This window comes from Myodes glareolus, chromosome 2 (assembly GCF_982192425.1).
Source record: "Myodes glareolus chromosome 2, mMyoGla1.1, whole genome shotgun sequence".
Taxonomy (NCBI): Eukaryota; Metazoa; Chordata; class Mammalia; order Rodentia; family Cricetidae; genus Myodes; species Myodes glareolus.
In genome coordinates, this window is record NC_142027.1 from 96746888 (window position 1) to 96774139 (window position 27252).

Sequence of the window (27252 nt, forward strand, 5' to 3'; positions counted from 1 at the left end):
CAGTCCTGGCGGAAGTGGCGCGCGCGGCGGCCACAGTGAGTCCGCCCGCCGGCGCTGGGCTGTCAACCTCACGCCCGGTCGCCCCTCCTGCTTCCTAGGTCCAGGCCGTCGCGGACACCATGTCCGGCTACCCCAAAAGCTATAATCCTTTCGACGACGACGTGGAAGATGAGAACACCCGACCGTCGCCGTGGAAGGACGCCCGCGACCCGCCCGACGGGCCCGACGCGCCCATGGACCGTCAGCAGTACCTGCGACAGGAGGTGCTGCGCAGGGCCGAGGCTACGGCCGCCAGCACCAGCAGGTCCTTGTCCCTCATGTATGAATCGGAGAAGGTCGGAGTCGCCTCTTCCGAGGTGAGCCTGAGACAGAACTGAGCAGAACTGGCCAGTCCCTTGCTTTATAAAACGCGATAAGGGAATGTTTTGTTGACGATCTTTTGGGATTTGGGGGTGTTTACCTCGGGAAGCTCCCTTACCTATTATTCTGCGTGGTTGATTCCACCTCCCTCCCCATCTCCTGTCCACCTGTCTAGTTAAAAGGTAAACTCCAAATTATGTTCTGCCTGAGGGTCAGAACTGAGAGTAAAAATGCCAACGTGCAGACCTAAATTAGGGAAATAGTGTCTGTTTTGTGTACAACTTCTTGGGCAGAAGTCTTAGGCTGTACCTGTCTAGTGACCCAGTTAAGATGTGGACTGTATATGCCCCAGGTGCTAGGTGATGCCTGAAGCGCTAGAGCAGAGGAAGCCTTGCGTTCTTCTCACATCCTTGACCACTTTTCTCCTCACTCATGGGAATATTTAAGTCCTCCTCAGGAAAGCAGATCTTGAATTGTGTCTAGACCCTTACCTTTATAGATAATGTGTTGATGTGACAGTCTGTTGTTCCAGTCAGCTCTTACCATCCGTAGAAAATTTCAGAAATTAGGAACTTTGCCTTGTCTTTCGTTATGTGTCTGTATGTATGCACATGTGTGAGGGTGTCTCCTGAAGCCAGAAGAGGGCGCCTGGGGAATCCCTTGAAGCTTGGAGTTACAGTTGTGAGCTGCCAAGTATGGGTGCTGGGAACTGAGCTGGTCTTCTGAAATCTAAGACTTTTTTGAAGGGAGGGGGAGTTTTGGTTTGGTGAACAGCCTGTCTATGAAGCCCCAGGCTAGCCTGGAACACAGAATCCTCTAGTCTCAGTCTCTCTACTGCTGGGGTTACAGGCATGCACTGTTGTGGAATAAGGATTATTCCAAGACACCAAGTTGTCTCCCAAGTCTGCTAATAAAACAGTTGTTTGGGCAGAAAAAATTGAGAAATTACTGATGGATCAGCTAAGAAAAAACTTAAGTATTTTGCAGTTTTGAAAAGTAATAGTTGAAACCAAATATTGTCTTCCTTCTCTCTAGTCACAGGGACTTGGGCAGATCTGAGGTGTATTGATTACTTTCACATACAGTCATCTCTGTCATTGCTGCATTGCTGCTGTTTTACTTTCTCCTTACCTGTCCTTGTTATGGTATCCCTAGTTGTCAATGTATCTTCTGCCTCTAGGAAGTTGTGTGTATGGTTCTTACATCTGTGTACTGAATGCTTAATGTTCCAGTCCAGATCAGTCGGGTGCCTTGGTGAACAGGTCACTTTGATTTGAGATTAGGTCTCATAGTGTAGCCCAGACTGACCTTGAACTCAAGAACCTCCTGTCTCAGCCTCCAGAGAGCTGAGCTCATAGACTTGCACCAGATGCCAAATGCTCACTGTGAACACATAGATCCTCTGGAAGAGCAGGACGCACCGTAACCTGCTGAGCTATCTCCAGCACCAAAAGAGAACCTTTCTCAATAGTATGCATCATTCTGTCGTCCTGGCTATCCTGGAACCTGTGTAGAGTAGACTGACCCAGTCGGAGATGTATCTGACTGTTCCTGGGGGCACTGAGGTTCAAGGTGTGCCAGCACACCTAACATTTTTATTCTTTTTAACTTTAAAGTGCGATGTTCTTTACATATTGCCCTGTATATTGTTTAGTAGTACTGAAGGTTATTTTATAGTTAAATACAATGAGGATTGGGGGTGGGGGAGGCAGGCTAATGACCATATTGTATTCCATTAAATAGATGACTTTTGTTTATGCAACCATTCTCCTAATAGAGAACATTATAATACCTGCTTCCTACATGGACATCGTTTTTGTATACCTTTTCACTACCCTGGCCAAAGTCATTCACCTTCCCAGGACACTCTGCCTCTCCTGTCGCAGTGTAGCATACTACAATGATCTTTTTTTTTTGGGAGCCTGGTGTCTCAGTTCAGCAGAGCTCCGCAACAAACCTACTGTTGAAATGGGTGTGGTGTCAACCCCGGTGGGCAAGGACAATTGGCACATGATGTGCTCAGCCACCTTGGCTAGCACATATTCCTCAGGAGCCCAATCATCTTTGAATCTTTCCAGTCCTTGTTACTGAAGCCACAATGGGCATTCGACTCAGAGAGGTGGGAGAGACAGACAGACAGCATCCTTCTTAAGTCAGAGCAGTAACAAGAAAATAATCTTCAGATTTTCCCCAGTTAGGGTCAATTCATTGCCAAAGATGTACTCTTGTTTTCTAGAAAGCTAGAGGGGAGCAGTCATTCCCAGTGAGGGTGTCCCTGATCCTCCAGAGTCTTTCATGGGAACGCTGATGAAGCCTGTTTCTCAGCCAAGACGGATAATGACAGAAAGACAGCTGCTAGATCAAGTTCTCTCCAGTCCTCAGGGATTTTTTTAAAATGTACCCTAATAACCAATATGTGTTTCTGAATCCACTCTATGCCGAGGAAATCTCCAGCACATACAGAATCCAGCAAGTTCCATGTTTGCTCAGCCATACCCACTAGAACCTGTTAGTATGGGTGTTTATTACCTTGGGAGACGAGAAAAATAATGAAGAAAAAATTATTTCTTATTTTCCTTTCTGAAATAGAGTTTTATATTGCCCAGGCTAGCCTCAAACTTGTCGATCCTCTTGAGTTCACTTCCAGAGTGCTGGGAGTGCATGCCTGTGCCATCGCACCCAGTTTTTCACCAGTCTAGGGAGATAAATTCCAGGTTTCTGGATTCACTGCCTTGACCCCAGATTGACATTCATATACTTACCAGTTAATAGCTAAGTTTAATTTTAAACTCATTATGAGACCCAACTGTTGTTACAGGATGCTTTAAATGTAGACTGTGGTGTGCACAAGTCGTTAGTGCTGCCCTTGGGAGGCCTCAACATCATTTGCTGTGTGTTTCCTACTGGGTTTTGATGGGTCCCACCCACACCCTTCTGTGCTCACCACACAGTTCCACTTCCCCTCAGTTACTCCAGCTGCCTAGACTAGCTGCTCTCTTCAACTCAGCATTTACCCCATCCCACCCTTGGGACTCTCTGATACACTCCTTAAACCAGGCCGGGAATCTTTATTGGGGTTTGGTTCACTGTGATAAAGAAACAACCATGCGTGTAATAACCTTTGTTTTGTTGTTCCCATGAAACAGCTCAGTGAAGCAAGGATGTGCCTGCTCCTCAGTTCTCAGCACCACAGAGTGGCTAGCAAGTTAGAGTTGAACTGAACTTGCTCTTACCCTACATGGGTTATGTGAGCCTTCATGGTGGAGTTTGGATTGTTAAGTCCCCAACTAATCACTAGCACTGGAAGCACTCTTGGCAGACATGAGTTCTCAGGAGAAAGTCCCCCAGACCGTTCCATGCTCAGCCAGCAAAAGCTTATGATCCCCTGAGCCCTCACAGTGCCCTGAAACAGCCTCAGTGTGTCTCACATCAGGCGGGCGTTCTGCTTTCTCTTCCTCTCAGGAGTCACTCACAGAAAAGAGGAAAGGAAGAACTTTGTCTGTACTTTCTTGGCATCCCAAGCACATCCCCTCGCTTTTCTTTTTTTCCTGTTTGAATTTAGAAAACTCTTGAGGCTTAAAGAAGTTGGGGGATCAACTGTAATCATCTCATAGTCCCATGGAAGGCATTTCCTTGTCCTTTGTTTTTAGATAGGGTCTCATGAGCTCAACTGACTTCCCTCTCTGTGTACCTGAGGATGACGCCGGACTCTTGATTCTCTGCTGTCTCCTCCCAAGAGCTGGGATTACAAGCATGTCCCACCAGCCCAGTTTACAGAGTGCTGGGGATTGAGATCCCAACATCCTGTGTGCTAGGCAAGCACCCTTACCTGCTGAGCCACATTCCTTATCCAAGAGTTCACCCCCTACTCCCCCCAGCCACCCTGGGCCAGTACTGGCCTCATTCTCACAGAGGCAGATGGGAAAGTCAACACAGTTCACTTCTGAGTTATGGGAGCACATCTCCAAATCCACAGCATTTGAAGTCTGTCCTCAGCATGGCAGGAGTATAGAGCCTTAGCCAGCCCATCCTCACAGGAAACAGTGAGGAAGTACTACAAGCCCCTTGCCACACCCTTCCTCTGTGGTTGGTCCTAGGTCAAGAGCACATTGGATCCAGTCATTTCTTATTCCTTTTAGGGAGGAGTCTGACCAAAGAAACTCTTTGCTTTACTGGTCTCGTGCTCTCCAGTGAACAACAGGTTCTGGTACATAGAAACTTCCAGAAATCAAAGCAACCCTCCCTCCTCTGGCCTTCTGCCTCTCAGAGGAAAAGCCATCTTTACTTAATTCTCTATGTTCTCATTGTAATACCTATGTCAGGTGTCTAGTTTCCTCTGCAACTGAGAAGCGGTGTCGCTTGTAAAATGAGATCTCCCTGCAGTCCTGGGAGAAGTTGTCAGGCTCTTTTGTTTCCCCCGCAGCTTTCTTAGTGGAAAAGAGAAGTAGCTTTGAGAAAATCCTGTCATGATAGGAAGAACTGACTGCTAGAATCCCCAAAGGCCTCTGGCCTACCAGAGCTTTGCACATTTCAGCCCTCAGTGTCAACTGTTGTCCTGTCCAGTCATCCAGAACTGTGGCTGTAGCTCAGGGTTGAGCACTGTACGTAAGGCCTTCAGTATGCAAAACAGTACTAATAATAAAGAAAGAAGAGAAAAGGAGGAGGAAGGAAGATAGAAAAAATATACATGGGTGCAACAGAAATCATGTAGCTCTGGTGTTCCACAACAGTCTGCGAGGATAGTAAGCTAGGAAACTCTGAAGATAAGTTATCAGGTCCGTTTTGTCTCTGAAGACTAGCTCTTACAAATTTGTTTGACACAGTGCAAAAATGTTTTTCTTTTCATTTAAAAATTCCTAAGCTGTCCAGCAGTGGTGGCGCACGCCTTTAATTCCGGCACTCGGGAAGCAGAGACAGGTGGATTCCTGTGAGTTCGAGGCTACACAGAGAAACTCTGTCTTGAAAAACCAAAAAAGGAAGAGAGGGAGGGATGGAACAAAAACAACAACAAAAATTCCTAAGCTGGGAATAGGGTTACACGCCTTCAGTGTCAGCAGAGGCAGGTGGGTCTCTGTGAGTACAATGCCAGTATAGGCTAAATAGTGAGTTCCAGGCCAGGAACTCTTCTAGTACCTCTCCTGAGTATCGTATGTCCAACTTCCTCTGTGAGTTCCAGGATTACATATTGAGATCTTGTCTCAAAAAATAAAAATGCCTAGTGGTGGAAATACAACTTAACAGAAAACAGAGTTTAAAGAAAAATTCAAAAGCAAAGGGGTCCTGTGCCTCACTCTTTGGGGTCAGAGCATGGCCTCACACTCTTAGGTAGTTGGCTAACTCAAAGAGGTGTACCTAATGAGCAAAGTACAACTCTTGAGAACTGGCCACAACCTTGAGCACATTTTTCTTTCATGAAGTGCTGACTGGGTTGAACTTAAATTTTTACCGGGTGGTTTCTTTACAGTGTTTCACGTGTCATTTTGCCTTATTTAGCCCTTAGAAAAGGCAGTACAGTTTGTTTACATGTCTCAGTCTCTAAACCAGTGGCTTTTAGCCTTTCTAATGCTGTGACCCTTTAATGCAGTTCCTTGTGCTGTGGTGACCACAACCGTAATTATAACTGTAATTTTGTAATGTTATGAATTATAATGTAAATATCTGTATAGCAGGTCTTTATATGGATGGCTCTCTAATAATGACATAGAGACTTTTATTCATTATGAAAGTTTAGCTTTAGCTTAGGCTTGTTCCCAACTAGCTCTTAAAACTTAGATCAACCTGTTTATATTAATCTATGTTCTGCCTTGTGGCTGTCCTTAGTACCTCTCCTGAGTATCGTATGTCCAACTTCCTCCATGCATAACTAGTGAATCTCCTGCCTCAGATTCTTTTCCAGAGTTCCAATCTCTGCCTGGAAGTCCCGCCTATCCTCTTCTGCCTAACTATTATTTATTTAATAAAGAGTCTCTTCAGGTCTTTATTAAATAAACCAATCAGAAGGTGCCTTGGGCAGGTTAAACAGAGACACATCTTCACACAGTGTACAAAAGGATTATTCCAACATCCCCCGATTCCAAATAAGGGTCTTTCTCTAACACCAATAAACCACACAGTAAGAGCAATTGTCAGGTAAGAATTAGATTCACTCTGTCCAGTCCATTTGTCTTTGGCAACTTTAGAGAAAGTACTCTATTCTCTAATCCTGTCTTGATGAGTCCAAACTTTTATACCTAAATCACTTTCTATCATAACTTCTATTACCAACCTAGAAATATCTTTTTTGACCTTAAAACATTTTCTTAGATAAAAAACTTAAACTTGTATGTCTCTCAACTTTTATAAACTTTACATCCTTTTGTGAGTTTCTTTTCTGGATTTGGTAACAAGGAAAACTGTAAAACTTTAACTATCTAGTCTTCAATCCCATCAGAGACCTGAGAAGGATAAATATTATTTGAGTAAACAAGAATTGTAGAGCAAGCAACTTCCAAAACTGTAGAAATGACAGAGACTGCCAACTACTTGGACAGTCATCCAAGATTTCTCTGCCAATGTTGGGCATCCATCTTCAGTCAACAGGCCTAAAATATCTGTAAAGCAGGAATTTTGAAGGACTGTCCAGCTTTGTCTTGGCAAAGTTCAGTTGACTTCCTTTGTGTTCTAGTTGTCCAATTTGTAAATTCTGTCAGTAGTTAAGGCAAGGGCATTTTTTTTTTGGCCCCATGGCTAACTTTGCCACATTTGAAGTAAACTCCATGTGGAGATTCTTCGACACCCATCGTCTTCTTCGAAGTAGATTGATGCTGCCTAGAGCAGATGTGTCTCACTTTCATGAAAAATCTTATGTTATTAAAATATCCTAAGTGTCATATTCTGTAGATCTCTGAAGTGTTTGAAGACCACATATCTATCTAAAATATATCTGTTTAACCTTGAAAACATACCTAACTTGACTACAAGTTTGATTGTTAAAGTGACTAACTACTAACCTCCACTTCTTAATTATCCTAAACATTTTATAATAGTAACTTTTAATAACTAGAACTTTGCATTACATTTTTAAATAGAGTTGCATAGGTATAATACCTTAAACAAAAGTAGAAACATATATGTAGTATGTTGTAACAAAAATAACCTTAAATATGTATCAATGTACAAAAATCCATACCAATGTAAAATATTTGAGACGAGTAGTTGCTTTTTAAGTTTAAAAGTAGATTCAGTAATCTACCCTTTTGTACTATCATTACTGTATCTCCTTTTTTTCTTTTTATCCCTTTTCCCCTCATTTTCCTTCAACACTAGATAAAAAGAAGGATAGAACAAAGAAAAAGAGATTCCCAAATCTAACCTCCTTTGCTTAGTTTTTTCCCTGACCATGACCAATAACAACTTGTAACTAATCCCCCCTAAATGATAATAAGTATCCATAACCCACCAAATGACCAAAACCTACCCACCCGACCTCTTGGGAATGGGGGTATTGTGTTCTTAAAATTGCTTCCTGATATCTGGGGGTAACCTCATCTTTAGGGAACCCTGAGAAAACTGGGATCATAGCCAAGTCCTGGGAGAGCTAGCTGTATCATTTGTCATCCAGTCTCTGTGAGATGGGAAAGTGCAGGGCTTAGCTGAAGTCGTGGCTGGAGTAGTCTGTGAGGCTGGACCATCTTAGCTAGCTATTTTCAAATTGTCTTGGATACAGATATTTGAGGAAATGGCAACAGAGGCGTTCTGTGAGGCTGGATCACCTGGGCTATTTCTCTTGTCTTCACTGGTGTCTGGTTCTTTTGTTCCGAAAAAAAAAAAAATAAACTTTTGAAGGTAATATACGTATCTTTAACACAACTATGGAATGTTCAGTGTATACAAATCAGTTAAAGATGATTTTCTGCTCTATGTTTGAGCAGGTAAAAGGCATGTATAAACTTTATAAGTCTATTTGGACTGCATAACCAAACTAATAAAGATATCCACCCATGCTGTATGAAAGATTGGCATGTAATAATAAGTCATGAAGACTCTGTAGCCAACAAGATTTATCCTGTCTCATCTAGTCTCAGAACTATTCCCATGTAGAGGGATCAACATATACCTCATCTATCATGTAAGTTTTTTTTGTTTCTTTCTTTATGTCTGTAGCCAAGATTTTCAGGAGTCTCCCCCAGTCAAATCTGATCTTTATTAATTTTGAAGAAATCCTTAGCTTTTCTTTTCCTGTAGATACAAAAGCAAAACCTCTCCCCCAACACAACACATTTCCTGACTTTCATTCTGAAGTTAAGACATCATATAGGCTAGTTTAATTTAATAGTTTTTTTCTGCAATCCAATGTCTGTCTTCAGCTGCTGTTTTTTCTCATGAGCATTTAAAAAATTTAAAATTAATAAAGCACTAGATAATCTATCCCGGGGGGGGGTGATCTTTGTTACCCCTTTCTGTTTATTAAGCATCTCTTTCAAAGTACTGTTGGATTTTTCTATAATTTCCTGTCTTGTAGGATTGTGTGGTATACCTGTAATATGCTTTATGTTGTAATATTGCAAGAAAAAAAGTTTCATTTTACTAGAGACTTATACTAGAACATTGTCAGTTTTAATTTGTACAGGCTTCACATAATGGCCATAACTTCTAATAAATGTATAATTACAGAATCAGCCTTTTCAAAACTCAAAGCTGTTGCCCATTAAAATCCTGAATATGTGTCTATGTTATGGTACACATACTTTAATTTTCCAAAATCTGCAAAATAAAACAACCACTTGCCAAATTTCATTTCTTTGGGTAACTTTTGGGTTTCTTCCTACAAGTAAGGGGGTGTAGTTATATAAAGACAAGTAGGACATTTCCTTATAATTTCCTTGGCTTGTTGCCAAGTAACAGAAAAATCTTTCTTTGATCCTTTCCTATTAACATGGTGTTTTTTATGAAAGTCTGGGGCTTCTAGCACATTTCCTTTTAATAGCTGATTAATTTCATCATGACCTTGTGCTACAGGGCCTGGTAGACCTCTATATGATCTGATAGTGTTATTTACAAGGAATGATTTCTATTTCTGATGACTTGTTGTAGTTGAATGAAATAGCAAAGTTAATTCTGAATCATCTGGAATAAATTCAGTGGTTTCAATATGCAAGACAATTCTTTTTGCGTATAGAGCATCAGACTATTAATACCATGAAAACATTAGTAAAAAGGTAGCACAATTTCTGCTGGATCTATTCAGGCTAATTGATGAAGTTTCATTTTTTCCTTCAGAATCAATTCAGAAACCCTTTCTACATTAGTCTTTAATTTTTTATTCTGTTTGTGTGCAAAAAAATATCCATTCTAAGGTATTATTTTTCTCTCTTCATAAGAATTCCTGTGGGAGAATAAGTAGACAGCAAAATAACTAAAATATAATCGAGTTTTGAATCTAAACAATCCACATGTGTATCCTTTAATTTCTTTCCTGCCAGGTCTCTTAGCCTCAGATGATAATTTTCTTGGACTATTTAAGTTCAAATCACCTTGTAAAGTTTGAAATAAATTGCTTAGCTCTTGAGTAGTCAATCCAATTGTGGGTCTTAGCCAATTATTATCTACCAGCAATTTTTGGAAATCATTTGAGAGTTCATAATTTGTCTCCTCTGATTTGTATTTTCTGTGGTCTGATTTTCTGTAAACCTATTTTGTATCCTAGATAATTAATAGATTCTCCTCTTTGTATTTTTTCAGGAGTAATTTGTAATCCCTAACAAGGCAAAATTCTCTTTATTTCTTTTTCTTTTCTTTTTTTTTATTTTTATTTTCGAGATGGGGTTTCTCTGTCCTTTTTGGTACCTGTCCTAGAACTAGCTCTTGTAGACCAGGCTGGCCTTGAACTCACAGAGACCCACCTGCCTCTCCCGAGTGCTGGGATTAAAGGTGTGTGCCACCACACACCCATGGTAGTGTGGTGGCTCTACTTCCCATGTAGATTAGATCCATGTAGGTCTCTTTTAGGGTCCTCATTGTTGTCTAGGGTCTCTGGGATTGTGAATTGTACGTTGGTTTTCTTTGCTTTATGTCTAAAAGCCACTTATGAGTGAGTACATATGATATTTGTCTCTCTGGGTCTGGGTTACCTCACTCAATATGATCCATTCATTTGCCTGCAAACTTCAAGATGTCATTGTTTTCTCTGCTGTGTAGAACTCCATTGTGTAAATGTACTACATTTTTCTTATCCATTCTTCGGTCGAGGGACATTTAGGTTGTTTCCAGATTCTAGCTATGACAAACAAAGCTGCTATGACTATAGTTGAGCACATGTCCTTGTGGCACATTTGAGCATCCTTTGAATATATACCCCAAAGTGGTATTACTGGGTCTTGAGGAAGGTTGTTTCCTAATTTTCTGAGAAATCACCACACTGACATCTAAAGGGGCTTTATGAGCTTGCACTCTCACCAGCAATGCAGAAGTGTTCCCTTTACCGCACATCCTCTCCAGCATAAGTTGTCATTAGTGTTTTTGATCTTGGCCATTCTTACAGTTGTAAGATGGAATCTCAGAGTTGTTTTGATTTGCATTTCTCTGATGACTAAGGATATTGAGCATTTCCTTAAGTGTCTTTCAGCCGTTTTAGATTCCTCTGTTGAGAGTGCTAACAGAAATATTTCAAAACATGCACAAGATAAGGCAATTCATGACAACTAAGTCAACACTCCAGAAAATTCTTAGCATCATACACTAAGGGAGAAATGCAGTGGAAACACAAGAACACAGAGAGAAAGATCTGCCATGAAAGGAACACACGAACAGAAGAGAACTAAGAAGGACTGTCATGTCCAATACAGCATACCAGAAAAGATCTGCTGCCATTAGAGGAAGAAGAACGAACTTTCAGTAAACTAAGCAGCCAGAACAATAAACAAAGTTATGCAGAGCTGTGGTGGTGCTTTACTCCCAGCACTCAAGTGGCAGAGGCAGGGGATCTCTGCTAGTTTGAGGTGGCCAGTCAGAGCTACACGGTAAAACCACAAAAACAAACAAGCAAAAAAGCCAAAGTTTTAAATAATATAAAATCTTTCTCAATTATAACCTTGAATGCAAAAGCTTAGACTCACCAATTACTAAATAATAATAATAATAGACCTGTCTGAATTTTTTCTTTAAAGGCAAGGTCTGTCTATTGTCTCCAAGAAATGCACCTAACTAGGAAGGCAATTCATAAACTGCAAGTCAGAGGTTGGAAATCAAACTACCAAACAAACAGAAGTTACAGACTTCTGCAGGAAGAAATCAAACTACCAAACAAACAGAAGTTACAGACTTCTGCAGGAAACTAGGATAATGATTTTCATATCTGATAACGTAGACTTGAAACTAAAACTACTCACAAGAGGTAGCGTTACTACTTACTGAAATATGGAGCAGTTCACCAGAAGGCCATAACCATTGCAAATATTTTGGGATCCCCAATTTCATCGATCAAACTCTAAAAAGCAAAAGGACCACATAGATCCTAACACAGTAATTTTGATAGGGAGACTTTAAGACCCTGCTGTCACTCTTTGGTCTTCCAAACTCAAATATTGTTTTTTGGGGTTATTTTTTGTTTTTGTTTTGTTTTGTTTTTTTGAGACAGGGTTTCTCTGTAGCTTTGGAGCCTGTCCTAGAACTCCTTTTGTAAACAAGGCTGGCCTCAAACTCACAGAGACTGCCTGTTTCTGCCTCCCAAGTGCTGGGATTAAAGGTGTGCGCCACCACCGCCCGACCCAAACTCAAATATTGTTAACAAAACCTCAGAACTAAATTATACCGTAGATTAACTGGATATAACAGATATCTACAGAACATGCCATCCACCGAATAGGGAGTACATATTTTTCTAGTGACACAAGGAACCTCCTCTAAAATTTATCACATTGTAAACCACAGAGCATGCCTTAAATTTTAGGCAAAAAAAAAAAAGACTTGAAGTAATTATCTACATCTTATTAGACAAAAATGAAATAAAGCTAGAAATCGATAGCAAAACTAACCACAGGAACAAAAAAAAAATACCCACAAATACTTGGAGACTGAATCAGTATGTTTTTGAATAAATAGTGGGTCACTAAAGAAAGCAGGAGCAGGGGGGGTGGGAGTAAGATTCTGAGAATCAAGTAAAAATGAGAGAGCACAGCCCACCAGCACCTCTAGGATACAGCCAAGCAGTCCTGTAGCAAAGGTTACAGTGGTGCACCCCTTCAACCCCAGCACGCAGGAGTCTGAGGTGGGTGGTTCTCTGAATTCAAGCCCAACCTCCTCTACTGAGACAGTTTCAGGACTGCCAGGGCTACACAGAGAAACCCTGTCTCAAACAAAGTAGAAATACAGTTTGATGGTAGCATGCTTGCGTAGCATGCATGAAGTCCCTAGTTAAATCCCCAGTTAAAACCTTATTTTAAAAAACTAGGGAGATGGCCCAGTGGTTAAGAGCCAGAGAATATTTTGCAGTGGACCTGAGTTTGGTTCTCAGCACCATACCAGGTGGTTCATAGCCACTTGTAACTTCAGCTCCAGAGAATCTGACACCTCTGGTCTGAGTGAGCACCTGCAGTTATGTTCTCTCTCTCTCTCTCTCTCTCTCTCTCTCTCTCTCTCTCTCTCTCTCTCTCACACACACACACACACACACACACACACACACACACACACACTAATTAAAAACATCCCTGAATTTGAGACCAGCCTGATCTACATAGCCTATTTCTAGACCAGCCAAGATTGTATACATAGTGAGATCTCAAAACAAAAAAGTATTCAACATCTCTCAAGATTATTTTTTAATTATGTATACATGTGTGTGGGTATATGCACATAAGTGCAGGTGCCTGCAGAGGCCAGAGGCGTCAGAGATAATCCTGGAAAAGGAGTTGCATTCAGCGTGGGTGCTGGAAATTGAGTGCTGGTCTTCTGCAAGAAGACAGACTCGGTCAGACTTCAACATCTTAGACATGAAAGGAAATGCAGATTAAAACTACTTTGAGATTCAGTCTGAAATTAGAATGGCCATCATCATAGAGACAAATTACAATAAATGCTGGTAAGCTGTGGGAAAAAGGAGTGCTGCTCCCTGTTGGTGGGAGTGTAACTACTGGTGTGGCCACTGTGGGTCAGTGTGGAGCCACAGAACCTGGGCAGAATGTGCTCTAGCTCTGTGTTCCTGGGTGTCTAGCCAAAGGAGATTGTTTATTTCTGTTCTTTTCACAATAGTCAGGGCATGGAATTGGCCTCGGTGTGAGTAGAGGCTGAAGGGATTGCTTAGTAGTTAAGAGTGCTTGTTGTTCCTGTAGATAACCCAGGTTCAGTCTCAGCACATACATAGTGGTTCATGGCCATCCATAACTCCAGTTCCAGGGGATCTGAGACCCTTCCCTGACTTCTATAGGCAACATGCACATATGTGGTGCACATATATACATTCAGGCAAAATAAATAATCTAAAAAAGTCCAATGATAAATGTATCATGAAAATGTGGTATATATACATAGTTGAATTTTATTCCACCATAGAGAATTTATGAAATTTGTAGGAAAATATATGAAACTGGAAGATATTATGTTAAATGTGGTAATCTAGGGTCAGAAAGACAAACATCTCAGATGTTTTCTCATAAGTGAATCCTGGTTTCTTTTCTCTCTCTCTCTGTCTCTGTCTCTCTTTCTCTCTGATTGTATGTTTTGTTGTTTGTTTTTGTTTTTGAGATGGTCTTTCTGAGTAGCCCTGGCTATCCTGGAATTCACTCTGTAGACCAGGTTGACCTTGAACTCAGACATCTGCCTGACTCTACCTGTTGAGTGCTGGGATTAAAGGCGTGTGCCACCATGCTGGTCTTTTTAAGTGGGAACAAGTATAGGCAGCGGCCATGAGACTTGAAAGGCCCATAAGATGGGGGAGGGGGACTTTGAATAGGTGGGGAGGATCCTGGAATATGTGATGTATAAGTGGAAGGAGGAATGGGAGGGGAGCTGCAGGGTACATCAGAAACAGAGTAGAGTAGGGGAGCAAACCAAAAGTGTGTATGAAAATGGCATAAAGATGAGCTGGTGGGCTGGATCTATTCATAAAGATGCCTGCTGCCAAGACTTCCCATGTAGGTCCATCCTCAGGAGAAAGGACCTCTCTAAAGTGGTCGTCTGACCTCCAGGTGTGACCCCTACTCCTCAGCCAAATTAATAAGTAAAAAAAATAATTTTATTGAAATTTATTGATATTTAATATCAATAAATATATATATTGATATTCATTTTTCTCTGCTCCCTTCCCTGTCTCTCCCCTCCCCCTTCAATTCTCCCCCAAGATCCCCAGGCTCCCAATTTACTCAGGAGATCTTGTCTTTTTATACTTTCTACTTCCCATGTAGATTAGATCTATGTAAACCTCTCTTAGTGTCCTCATTGTTGTCTAAGTTCTCTGGGATTGTGGTTTGTAGGCTGACTTTCTTTGCTTTATGTTTAAAAACCACCTATGAGTGAGTACATGTGATAATTGTCTCTCTGTGTCTGGGTTACCTCACTCAAAATAATGTTTTCTTTTTTTTTAATATTTATTTATTATGTATACAACATTCCTTTCATGTATGCTTGCACACCAGAAGAGGGTGCCAAATCTCATTATAGATGACTGTGAGCCACCATGTGGTTGCTGGGAATTGAATTCAGGACCTCTGGAAGAGCAGTCGGTGCTCTTAACCTCTGAGCCACCTCTCCAGCTCCCCAAAATAATGTTTTCTAGCTCCATCCATTTTCCTGCAAATTTCAAGCTGTCGTTATTTTTTTTTCTGCTGTGTAGTACTCCATTGTGTAAATGTACCATATTTTCCTTATCCATTCTTCGGTTGAGAGGCATTTGGATTGTTTCCAGGTTCTGGCTATGACAAACAAAGCTCCTATGAACATAGTTGAGCACATGTCCTTGTGGCATGATTGAGCATCCTTTGGATATATACCCAAAAGTGGTATTACTGGGTCTTGAGGAAGGTTGTTTCCTAATTTTCTGAGAAATCGCCACACTGACATCCAAAGGGGCTGTACCAGCTTGCATTCCCACCAGCAATGCAGAAGTGTTCCCTTTTCCCCACAACCTCTCCAGCATACGTTGTCTTCAGTGTTTTTGATCTTGGCCATTGTTATAGGTGTAAGAGGGAATCTCAGAGTTTTGATTTGCATTTCTCTGACAACTAAGAACATTTCCTTAAGTGTCTTTCAGCCATTTTAGATTCCTCTGTTGCAAGTTCTCTGTTTTGATCTGTACTCCATTTTTTTTATTGGATTATATGATCTTTTTGTGTCCAATTTCTTGAATTCTTTGTATATTTTGGAGATCAGACCTCTGTCTGGTGTGGGGTTAGTGAAGATTTTTCCTCATTCTGTAGACTGTCGTTTTGTCTTGTTGACCATGTGCTTTGCTTTACAGAAGCTTTTCAGTTTCAGGAGGTCCCACTTATTAATTGTTTCTCTCAGTGTCTGTGCTGCTGGGGTTATATTTAGGAAGTGGTTCCCTATGCCAATGCGTTCAAAGTATACTTCCCACTATATAAGGTTCAGTGTGGCTGGCTTTATGTTGAGGTCTTTGATCCATTTGGACTTGAGTTTTATGCATGGTGATAGATATGGGTCTATTTTCATTTTTCTATATGTTGATATCCAGTTATACCAGAACCATTTGTTAAATATGCTTTCTTTTTCCCATTTGATATTTTTTGCTTCCTTATCAAAGATCAGGTGTTTGAAGATGTATGGATTGATATCCAGGTCTTCTATTTGGTTCCATTGGTCCTCCTGTCTGTTCTTATGCCAGTACCAGGCTGTTTTCAGTACTGTAGCTCTGTAATAGAGTTTGAAGTCAGAGATTGTGATGCCTTCAGAAGTTCTTTTATTGTACATAATTGTTTTGGCTATCCTGGGTTTTTTGCTCTTTCCAAATGAAGTTGAGTACCGTTCTTTCAAGGTCTTTGAAGAATTTTGCTGGGATTTTGATGGGTATTGCATTGAATAAGTAAAAAAATTTAAACTTCTTTTTAAACAAGGTCTCTCTATGTGCCCTTGACTGGCCTAGAAGTCTGAGGGTGGGGGATGTTACTTTGTTTGCTAATACTTTAGAAAAGAATGGAGGCCACAGCAGCCCTGTAGGAAACCAGACAAAGCATGAGTCTGCCTAGCAGTCACACAAGCACATCTGTCTCTTTCTCCCAAGTTCCCCAGTGCTGGAATTAAAAGTGTAGGCTACTGTTCCTGGCTACATTGTTTTTTAGACTGGGTCTCACCTGGCTCAAGCTTGTCTCAAAGTCACTCTATAGCCAAATATAACATTAAATTAATTCTCCAGCCTCCACCTCCCAATTTGTGGGATTATAGGTGTGTGTGTCCATGCCTGGTTGATGCTAAGGATCCAACCAGGATTTTGTGCATGCCAGATAAGCACTCTACCGGCTGAGCTACATTCATTCCCAGCCTCAGACTTTAATATACTGTGATTTTGGAAGTAGGGGGGATGGCGTGATGCTACTGCCTCTTGCCTTCTGCAGGAGCTGGTCCGGCAGCGAGGAGTCCTAGAACACACTGAGAAGATGGTAGACAAGATGGATCAGGATTTGAAGACGAGCCAGAAACATATCAACAGCATTAAGAGTGTGTTTGGAGGATTTATCAACTACTTCAAATCCAAACCAGTAGAGACTCCACCTGAACAGAATGGCAGCATTGCCCCTCAGCCCAGCAGCAGGTGAGTGTGTAGCATCTGCAGTCTGAACATGTAAACAGTAGAAACAGGTTCTGTGGAAGGAGCCACAGCTTTCCGGCAGGCATCCTGGAACAAGTAGTCACTTGTGGGAAGGGCTCAGCAGTGGAGCACTGTGCTCTCGCAGAGGACCTGGGTTCAATTGCCAGCACCCATGTGGTGGCGCTCAGCCATCCATAAAACAATTCCAGGGAATTCAATGTCCTCTTTTGACCTTGGAGCACAAACATGGTGTTCAGATGTGCATGCAAGCAAATACTCATGTGTATAAAATCATCTTTAAAATAAAAGACAAAAGTATTGGGTATTTGTTAAAAACTGATGGCCACTATTTATGCCTCAGGTCATTTTTGTTCTATGTTGTTTTGTTTTAAAGTGGTTTTTGTTTTGTTTTGGTTTGGTTTGGTTTTAGTTTTGTGTGTGTTGTGGGGAGGGGAATGCAAGCCTCAGCCATGTGCAGAACACTTGCAGGAATTTATTCTCTTCTTCCTCCATGTGGGTTCTAAAGATTGGACTCAGGTTGTTTCATTTAGTGACAAACCTTTACCTGCTGAGCCTTCTCTCACAAGCCTTTGATTTGTCTTATTTTTTGAGAAATAAGTAATGGACAATCAAGGCTGGTCTTGAAATCACCATTTAACTGAACATGACTTTGGATTCCTGATCCTCCTGCTGTCATCTCCCAAATTCTGGGATGATAGTCTCGTACCTCCACACACAGTTTGAAATACTGTTTTACTAGTAAAGTGTGGATATATAAGGATTGGGGATGTCGCTCCATTAGCAGAGTGCTTGCCTAGCATTTGGAAGCCCTGGGCCAAATCTCCACTTCCATAGGGCTTCAGAGACAGGCAGTGGGATACCCTGTATTGGGCATTGTTTTCTCACTCCACGTGGTCTTCAGCCAGTCTCTGAGCACTTGCAGTTCTCTGACTGGTGGCAGCTTGGTCAGAAGCTTCTGCAGCACTGCTGATGCTGGGACATTTGCAGGAAGTGCTATTGCCAGTTGGCCCTCGCCCATGATTCTTTTGAGCTGTATTTCTTCACAGAAGACTTCCTGAGCAGCTTCAGATAATTTGGAAAGCCAGCTCTAGACCTTTGGCAAGCTTCTGCCCCTTCTTTTCCAAAGCTGTCCTCACTGTTGGGGTCACTTAGCTCTTGTGGTAGAAGAAGATGCACCACCTGAGGAAGAGTCCCCCATGCCACAGTGATGGCATTGGTCCAACATGGACTACCAAAATATTCTCTCTCTCTCTCTCTCTTCTTTTCTCTCTCTCTCTCTCTCTCTCTCTCTCTCTCTCTCTCTCTCTCTGCCACTACCTCCTGCAGATTCTTTTGAGGGCTGGGTGAGTTAGAGTCTCATGTAGCCCTAATTGGCCTTAAACTGATAATTTAGCCAAGGCCAGCTTTGAATTCTTTGCCCTTCTACCTCCATGTCTAAGTGCCAAGAATACAAGGATGTGCCACCACTACAACGAGGAATTACAGATGTCTGTGAGCCACCATGTGGGTACTGGGAACTGAACTCAGGTCCTCTGCAAGAGAAACAAGTGCGGGCTGGAGAGATGGCTCAGCAGTTAAAAGCACTGACTGCTCTTCCAGAAGACCCAGGTTCAATTTCCAGCATCCACATGGCAGCTCGCAGCTGTCTATAACTACAGTTCCAGGGACCCTAACACACTCACCAATGCACATATGATAAAAAATTTTTAAAAGATCCTATTTTGTGTATGTGTTTTTAATTAAGTTTTTTTTGTTTTATTTGTTTTGAATTTGTGCCTCTGTGTGTGTGTGTCTGTCTCGTGTGTGGATACCCACAGAGGTCAGAATAGATTCCATGGAGCTGGAGTTACAGATGGTTGTAAGCTTCCCAATGTGTGTGCTTAGATCTTAACTTGACATCCTCTGGACAAGAAGCAAGTGCTTTTAACTGCTGAGCCATCTCTCCAGCCCTATGACTCTGGGTTTGTTTATTGTTTTTGTTTTTTGAAGACTTAAATTTCTAAGTTGATTTACCTATCATTCAGGTCATATTTAAAAGCCATTCTTTGCTTAGGTTAAAAGTGAGTGATAGATTTTTATGTTATTATCACAATAAGAGAAATGTGGGGCCAGGTGAGATGTAATCCCAGAACTTGGAAGGTGGAGACAGGAAGGTCAGAAAGTTAAGGTGATCTTCAACAGGTACGTGTTGAGGTTGAGGCTAGCCTGGGCTACGCTAAAAAAAGGAAACTAGATTGTAGGTCATAATTTGCTGATTCTTCATTAAAGGCACCCACTTGGTCTGTTCATGGACTTTTCATCCACCTGACCCAGGACTCCCTGTCCTGAATAAGGTCTTCCTCAGCCCACTGTGTGGCTCCAGAGTGGACAGCAAAGGGAAGCCTTGGATATGTGACACAAAGGTGTGGTGGAAAAGATGGGCCACACTGCTGTGCACACTCGCACAGAGGTGACATTGTCATGTGTTTTCCTTTCATGTTTCTTTTCACCTGAAGATTGAAAGAAGCCATAAATACAAGTAGAGAACAGGAAAGCAAGTACCAAGCCAGCCACCCAAACCTCAGAAGACTGCATGATGAAGGTGAGTACGCATGTGAGAACTCAGGTGGGTCCTTGTGGGGTGGGTCTCTGCTGATCCTGGAGTACCAGTGTGGGGACAGCTGTCTCCACAGTACCACATGCTAGGTGATGACATCAGGGACACAAAGTGTTCTGGGGATCCAGAGGTATGTGTTACAGTGGGGTTCCTCCCTACCTCGCTCCCCCATGGAGTTTGGTTAAGGAAGTGGGAACCTGTATCCCATTGAACACGAACCATCTACTGGTGTAGCTCTGAGAAATTCTAGTAGCAAAAAAGCCAACTGTAAAGCTAGTTATGACAGAACACACCTATAATCTCAGCCCTTGAGAGGCAGAGGTGAGCCAATCAGGATTTGAGTCTAGCCTCAGTTACATGTTGAACTTGAGGCCAGCCTGGAATATATGAAACTCTGCCTCAACAAACAAAACAAGAAGAAACCCTGCCCCCCCCCTCAAAAAAACCCTAAATTTGTAGGACAATCCTTGTTGTAAATAAAACGGCCCTTAGAGATGTTTTCCTCCACCCAGGGTTCTTGAGTATGTTAAAGGCGAAAGAATATGGCTTTGTATGTAACTAGAGTGGCTAATCAGATGGCCTCTTGAAATAAGAGAATTTATTCTGGGGTGTCATGTTGGCTCCATTTTTAGCATGTTGGTCTTTCACAGTTGGAAAATAAGCCAGGTATAGTGGCTCATGCTTGTAGTCCCAGCACTCAGGAAGTGAAGGAAGGGATATTGTGAGTTTGAGTTTGGGGTCATTCTAGATGATATAGCCAGACTCTCAGAAAAACAAAACAAAAAATGAAAATGTCAAGTATTTTAGTCAGAGTTCTCTAGAGGAACAAGACCAGAGGGATGAGAGTATGTGTGTGCGCATGTGTCAGAATTTAATGAGTCAGCTCTACATAGTAACAACAGCAGAATCACACCTGAGACAGTTACGTACCAAGTTCAAGGCCAGCCTGAGCTACCCAAGACCCCATCTCAAAAGAGGAGAGAGGATGTTTCTGTATATGCTTAAGAATTTCTATTTCTTTTTTCTTTTCTTTCTTTTTTTAATTTTAATTTTAAGTTTTTTGTTTTTTTAATTTTATTTTTAAAATAATCTGATTTTACATACCAATCCCAGTTCCCTCTCCCGCCTGTCCTCCTGCTCCTCCCACCTTCTCCCTTCCCCACTCCTATCCACTCCTCAGAAAAGGTGAGGCCTTCCATGGGGAGTCAACAAAGTCTGTCACATCACTTGAGGCCAGACCAAGGCCCTCCCCCCTGTATCTAGGCTGAGCAAGGTATCCCTCCTTATGGAATGGGCTACAAAGAAACAGTTCATGCCCTAGGGATAAACACTGGTTCCACTGCTAGTGGTCCCACCACCTGCCCATGCCACACAGCTGTCACCCTCATTCAGAGGCCTAGTTCAGTCTTATGCTGCTTCCTCAGCTGTCAGTCTGGTCTTGACCATCATGGTCTTGACCCCTTTGCTCGTAATGTCGCTCCTCCCTCTCTATGACTGGACTCAAGGAGTTTGGCACAGTGCTCAGCTGTGGATCTCTGCCTCTGCTTCCAACAGTTATTGGAAGTTAAAGTAGTCATCAGTTTAGTTACAGGGGAAGGGCAGTTTAGGTACCCTCTCCACTATTGCTATAGATTCTTAGCTGGGGTCATTTTTGTGGTTTCCTGGGAGTTTCCCTAGTGCCTGGTTTCTCGCTAACTCCATAATGACTCCTGTAGTAGGAGGCTGCTTGTGTGTTCCCAGCTGCTCAGCTCCGAAATAACCACACAGAAACTATTAATTAAATCACTGCTTGGTTTATTAGCTTATACATATTTCTGGCTCACTCTTATCTCCGAAATTAACCCATTTCTATTATTCTATATTTTACCACGAGGTTCGTGGCCTACCGACAAGGTTCCAACAATGGCTCCATGGCGTCGCCTTGACTCCACCTACTCTCTCTGTATATATCTCTTCCAGCCTGGCTATTTTCTCTTAAGCCATTGGCCGAAAGCAGCTTCTTTATTCATTAACCAATAAAAGCAACATATATACAGAAGGATTTCCCACACCAGGCTCCCTCTATCAAGGTATCTCTTTCCTTGCTCTCCCTCTCTGTGGTTTTTGGTTTTTTGAGACAGGGATTCTCTATAGCCCTGGCTGCCATGCAACTTACTATGTAGGTCAGGCTGATTTAGAGATCTGTCTGCCTCTGCCTCCCAAGTGCTGGGATTAAAGATGTGTACCATCATGGCCCAGCTAGTTTGATGTTTTTTTAAAGCATATTCATTTTTGCTTGCCTGCTCGTCAAAGATAAATAAATAGACAATCTTAAGCTTAATTTTATAACCTAGCTCCATTTCCTTTTGTCTCTTTGAGATCATCTTACTATAGAGCTCTGGCTGGCTTTGAATTCGTGATCTTGCTGCCTCAGCCTCCCAAATGCTGGGGTTTCAGCTCCAAACTACTACTCCAAGCAACAGTTTGATCTTTGCTTTGTTTTGTGCCTTGTATGGTTTGATGTGATTTTACTTTGTTTCTTTTGAGACTGAGTCTCATTTAGCCCTGTCTGGCCTCCAATTCATTAATATTCTGACCGTCTTGCTCCATGTGCTAGATTATAGGCATGCACACATAGCTTAACAGCTTTGATTTTTAAACCCAGCTCTGCCAGCTCTGCCAGGTGTAGTAGCATGCACCTGTAGTCCTGGCTATTACAGGAATAGCTTGAGCACAAGAGTTTGAGGTCAGCTTGTGCAACATAGCGAGACCCTGTCTCAAAAGCACACACATACAAGCTCAGAAAACTAAGAGGTAGACAGGTTCATGGAATACCTCTACTGTAGAGTGCTTGCCCAGCATGCACAGGGCCCTGGTTCCAATCCTCAGCATAAAGAACCAAAACAACCTGTGTCCCAGAGCTTGCCTGTGAGCTTGTAGCTCTACATTGACAGTTCCCTGTTGTATTGTTACATACATGCCTTTTTCCATATCTCACCTGGTGACTTGTAAGTTGAGAGTCCTCAATCTGCTAATGTTGGGGGACTGGCTGGAGCGCAGACTTGATTTCTCCAGCCTGTAACCCTGTCCCATTCCCACCCCTGTCTCTCTGCATGGCCTCAAAGCCAGCCACCTTCTTCCTTCCACTCTTTTCATTCTTTCCTGGTATGAGTGATCCCTGGGGACAGATTCCTAGGACTTTGGAAAAGAATGGGCAATTTCACAAAAGAGCAACCTTCAGTGAACTGTCCCTCTGGTGTTCTTTCTGGACTAGACCCGATCCCCACTTCTGCTGTGACTACTGATGTTTACCCAAAGAACTCAAGCCTTCGTGCCTATCACCAGAAGATCGACAGCAACCTCGGTAAGTCTGGGAACTACACAGCCTCCAGAAGCAAGCCACGTCCTTGCTTCCTCCCCACGTCACAGCCCACACAGTCGTGTCCATCTTACTGCCCCACTCTCTCGGGAACCCGTCCACTTCTCTCCATTTCCTGCTGTCAGTCCAACCAAGTCATCCTCTTCACTTAGTTTACTCCTGACCAGACCCAGGCATCCCTGGGGCTTATATTCTGTATCCGGGATAAAACTACATGACTTATGTGGGTGCGAAGCATCTGAACTCAGATCTTCATGCTTGTTCAGCAAGTGCTCACACCAGAAGTGTGTCCCACAATCTACCAGGGTGTTTATCTCAGCCTTTTTTACCTGTCCTTACTGTCCTCAAACCCAAGAATCTCCATGAGGCCTGGGTGAATGCCCACTAAACTTTTACTTTCCAGGAAACACAAGGTCACGAGGACCTCAAGAAGCGTAGTATGCAAGGCTTAGTGGCAAACCCCTGTAATCCCAGCAATTGTGGCTAAGATAGGATTACAAATCCTGGGCCAGCATGGAAAATGAGTGAGATCCTGTTTCAAAATGAAAAATATAAGGAAACTGAAGGTGTGACTCAGTATCAGAGTCCTTCCCAGCACATGCAAGGCCCTAGATTTGATTCTCCAACACTATGGAGAAAGATGCTATTTGTGGTAGTGGCCCTATGATCTTCTCAGGCAGCAGAAGCAGGGAGGTCACTGTGACTTCAAGGCCAGCCTGGATTGATAGTGAGTTTCAGGCCACCCAGAGCTGTCTATCAAGACTTTGGTAAAACACACACATACAAACAAACATATTAACTGTGGTTATCTGGGGAGAGGAAACAGGCAGTGGCTTCTACTTATGTTAACCACATAGTAATATGGAGTACGTAGATTTCTTCATGTCTGTGTGTTTTGAGAACATTTATTACAAGCTGTGACAGTCTCTTAGACAGGACTCTGCAGTCCAGATACCACTGAGCATCCAGAGGGGCAGGAAGCACCTATAGATTATGTGACTGCCTGTCACTTCCTTTTCACAGATGAGCTGTCCATGGGACTGGGCCGACTCAAGAACATAGCCTTAGGAATGCAGACGGAAATTGAGGAGCAGGACGACATTCTTGACCGGCTAACAACCAAAGTGGACAAGTTAGATATCAATATAAAAAGCACAGAAAAAAAAGTTCGTCAACTCTAAAGAAACTGAAAAAGGAATTCTACTCAGTTGTGATGAAAAGATTCAAAAGCTTCTTTTAAACTCCTAAGGAATGTTGTTGATTACACAGTATGTAATTTAACGTGTGTGTTCAAATGTGGGTCTTAAGAAAATTTAGTTTCAATGGGAAAAAAATACGTGTGTTCCACATTTTGGTAAGATCAACACCCCTGAAGTTCTGTGAGCTGTCTGCTGAGCTGTAGTCTTAACACGGCAGACTAATTGTGAATTTGAGCCTTGGACTACTGTGCTGGGAGGGGAAGAAACCTGCATTTCTCCTTTTGTGAGTGTGTGCACAGATGCGGGTAGAATGTCAGCTTCATAACAGCTGCCTTCTGTTTACTCATTTGCTGTGTTTCTTACTCCAAGGCCTTAATGTGAATTCAGATGTGAAGGAACCCTGGGCTTGTGGCAGAAGGAAGGGTCCTTCCAAAACTCTACATGTCAGTCATTGTGGACATGCCTGTACACACACTGAGCACACTATAACTCTCTCTCCCTGAAAACAACCCGTATTAGATCCAGAAATGGCCTCTGTTCTTGTCCTGTATTTCAGTAGAAGGATTCAGACAGAACTGCTGGACTTGACACCTGCAAGTGTGTGGATATCAGATGAGCCCTTCTTCCCCACCTACTGCCATCTCATACTTTCCCTCTCTAGTGGGGACAGATTCTCTCTATGGCTCAAGGCCATCCAGCTAGTTGATGGGGAGGGAACCCATGTGGCATGGGCTTGAGTATCACACAAACAAAAACCTTTCCACTGAGCCCTCTGCCTATGGGAATAATACCGAGGCAGTGTTTATGTGGTGCCTGACGTCTCCTTATCCACCTGGGATCTCCACCCAGTCTCTGTGTTTCTACAAAGTGCCCACCTAGTTTGAGGACTTAGACCCACAAATGATACTAACCTTCTGTAAGATGACTTGACCAAGAAAAAGCCCGGGTACCATTTTAGCCGCTAGGCATGTTCATTCCCTTCATCTTCCAAATGAAAATATTTAGAAGCATTAATTAAAATTGATTTCTAGAACAATTTTTCCTTGTGTTGGTACTTCCAATAAAATCACTGAAGTCATAGAGTACTTGACTGTCTTAAAATCAAATTCACATATTTTGAAGATGGTAAATGGGTCTTTTTTTTAATAGTAAGGTAAAAACTAAAATGCCAGTACCTTTTTGCCTTAAAAGATGGCTTGTGTACCATGTTGGTACCCTTCCTTTAACATCTGGAGTCTACAGTATCATAAACAAAGCAAACATCCGGCCTGTGGGGGTGGCCCAGTGGTTAAGTACCTGCTCTCCTCTCAGGGCCCTGGGTTGATCTCCACCACTGGGGCAAGAAACTGAAAATGCTAACAGCATGGTTACTGATCATGTAGCGACTGGTACATACTCCTGTCACAAAATACCCAACCTTCCTGACAATACTGAGTCAGAGAGACACCATGTAGCCACCAGAGACAGACGCCAGAACATTACCCGGTAAGCCACAGCCTCATGGCGATACACAGATTAATGGAGATGGGTTAATTTAAGATATGAGTTAGCCAGAAATACTCTAGAGTCATTAGCCAAGCAGTGTTTTAAGTAATACAGTTTCTGAGTGATTATTTTGGGTCTGAACTGCCGGGCGGCCAGGAAACAAACAAAAGGCCTCTTACTACATACAATACAGAGCCACAGACAAAAAGGAGTGCCAATGTCCATCTGTCCCTAGATCTGAAGATCTGACTGTGTGGACCTTTGTGAGTTTAAGGCCAGCCAGGACTATATACCAAGACCCTGTCTCAAACAATATAGAGAGACCAATTCATAAGTATTTTCACTCGTGATTGTTTTCAGCTTTTCTGTTTTTGTTTTTTATTTTTCTAAGACAGGGTTTCTCTGTAGTTTTTGGACCCTGCCGTGGAACTCAGTCCTGTAGATCAGGCTGGCCTTGAACTTACAGAGATCCGCCTGCTTCTGCCTCCCGTGTGCTGCGTGTGCTGCGTGGAATTAAAGGCTGTATCACCACCGCCTGGCTGTTTTCAGCTTTTCTATAAAACCTTCCATGTGTCATAACTATTGCTTTTTATCAGCATCAGCCACAGCCTTGTGGAGTTAATCACCTGAGAGCACCTTCCCTTAGCAGCCAAGTGTCTGCGATCAGCGGACTTGAGGCAAAGGAGCATTTGATGCTCCTTCCTTCGTTTTGTTAAATTAATGATTCCAATCTGTCTCCTTTCCCAATCTTTTTAACTCCATGAGTGTGAAACCTGTCTTCCTTGTAATGTTTAGCATCTAAACCATGAGAGGGCCTCGAGCATTTTGTTCTGTTCTTCAGACTCATGCTGTGGTGGTCTACTGAAATTGTCCCTTGGCCAGCTGGAGACTGCTGGTACCGTTAAAGGACCTAAGGAAGGTTCAGAGTCCTTATCACATGATAATTCTGACCAGATCTGCTGGCTGACAGCTGGAATCACAGCACTTAGGCAGGAGGATTGCCATGAGTTTGAGGTTCAGGATGAGATCTTTTCTTAACAGAATCCATGGCTGTGGTGGGGAGAGGAAGGACTCATCCCTGCACACTGGCCAAGGAAGTTAGTGGCAGGGAGGTGGCAGTGGAGTGAAATGGGCTTCCAATGTCACAGAGCAGGCCAGTGAACATATCCTTGACATGTGAGGTCTGCAAGACAGACTGACACAGACTGTCTTCAGAAAGGTGGCGTGTGTAACTTTAGGACAGCTATCTGCTAAGCGTGCTACTAAAATAAGTGCATTCTTCTTCCTTCTATCACACACTGACCTGGAACCTAGCCACACTAGAGTGACCTCATGAATTGTTTCTTCTCATTCTGTAGGAGAGGCCCGAAGTTCATTCATGTAATAAGTAAAAAAAAAAAAAAAAAGATAGTGGTGTGTTTTAATTTCTTCTTATAAATAAATGTGTGATTTTAAGTGTATAATGTATCATTTAGTAAACATTTTCTACTTTGCCTGA

At 42.4% G+C, this 27252-nt stretch overlaps 1 protein-coding gene across 1 annotated transcript; it reads left to right on the top strand.

The window, feature by feature from the left end:
- Positions 1–27252, top strand: Snap29 (synaptosome associated protein 29). The gene is made up of 5 exons (XM_048452378.3): positions 1–356; positions 16902–17098; positions 19612–19697; positions 22966–23055; positions 24094–27252. Exons 1-5 carry the CDS (start codon positions 120–122, stop codon positions 24249–24251), a joined length of 768 nt encoding a protein of 255 aa, XP_048308335.1. The 5' UTR covers positions 1–119; the 3' UTR covers positions 24252–27252.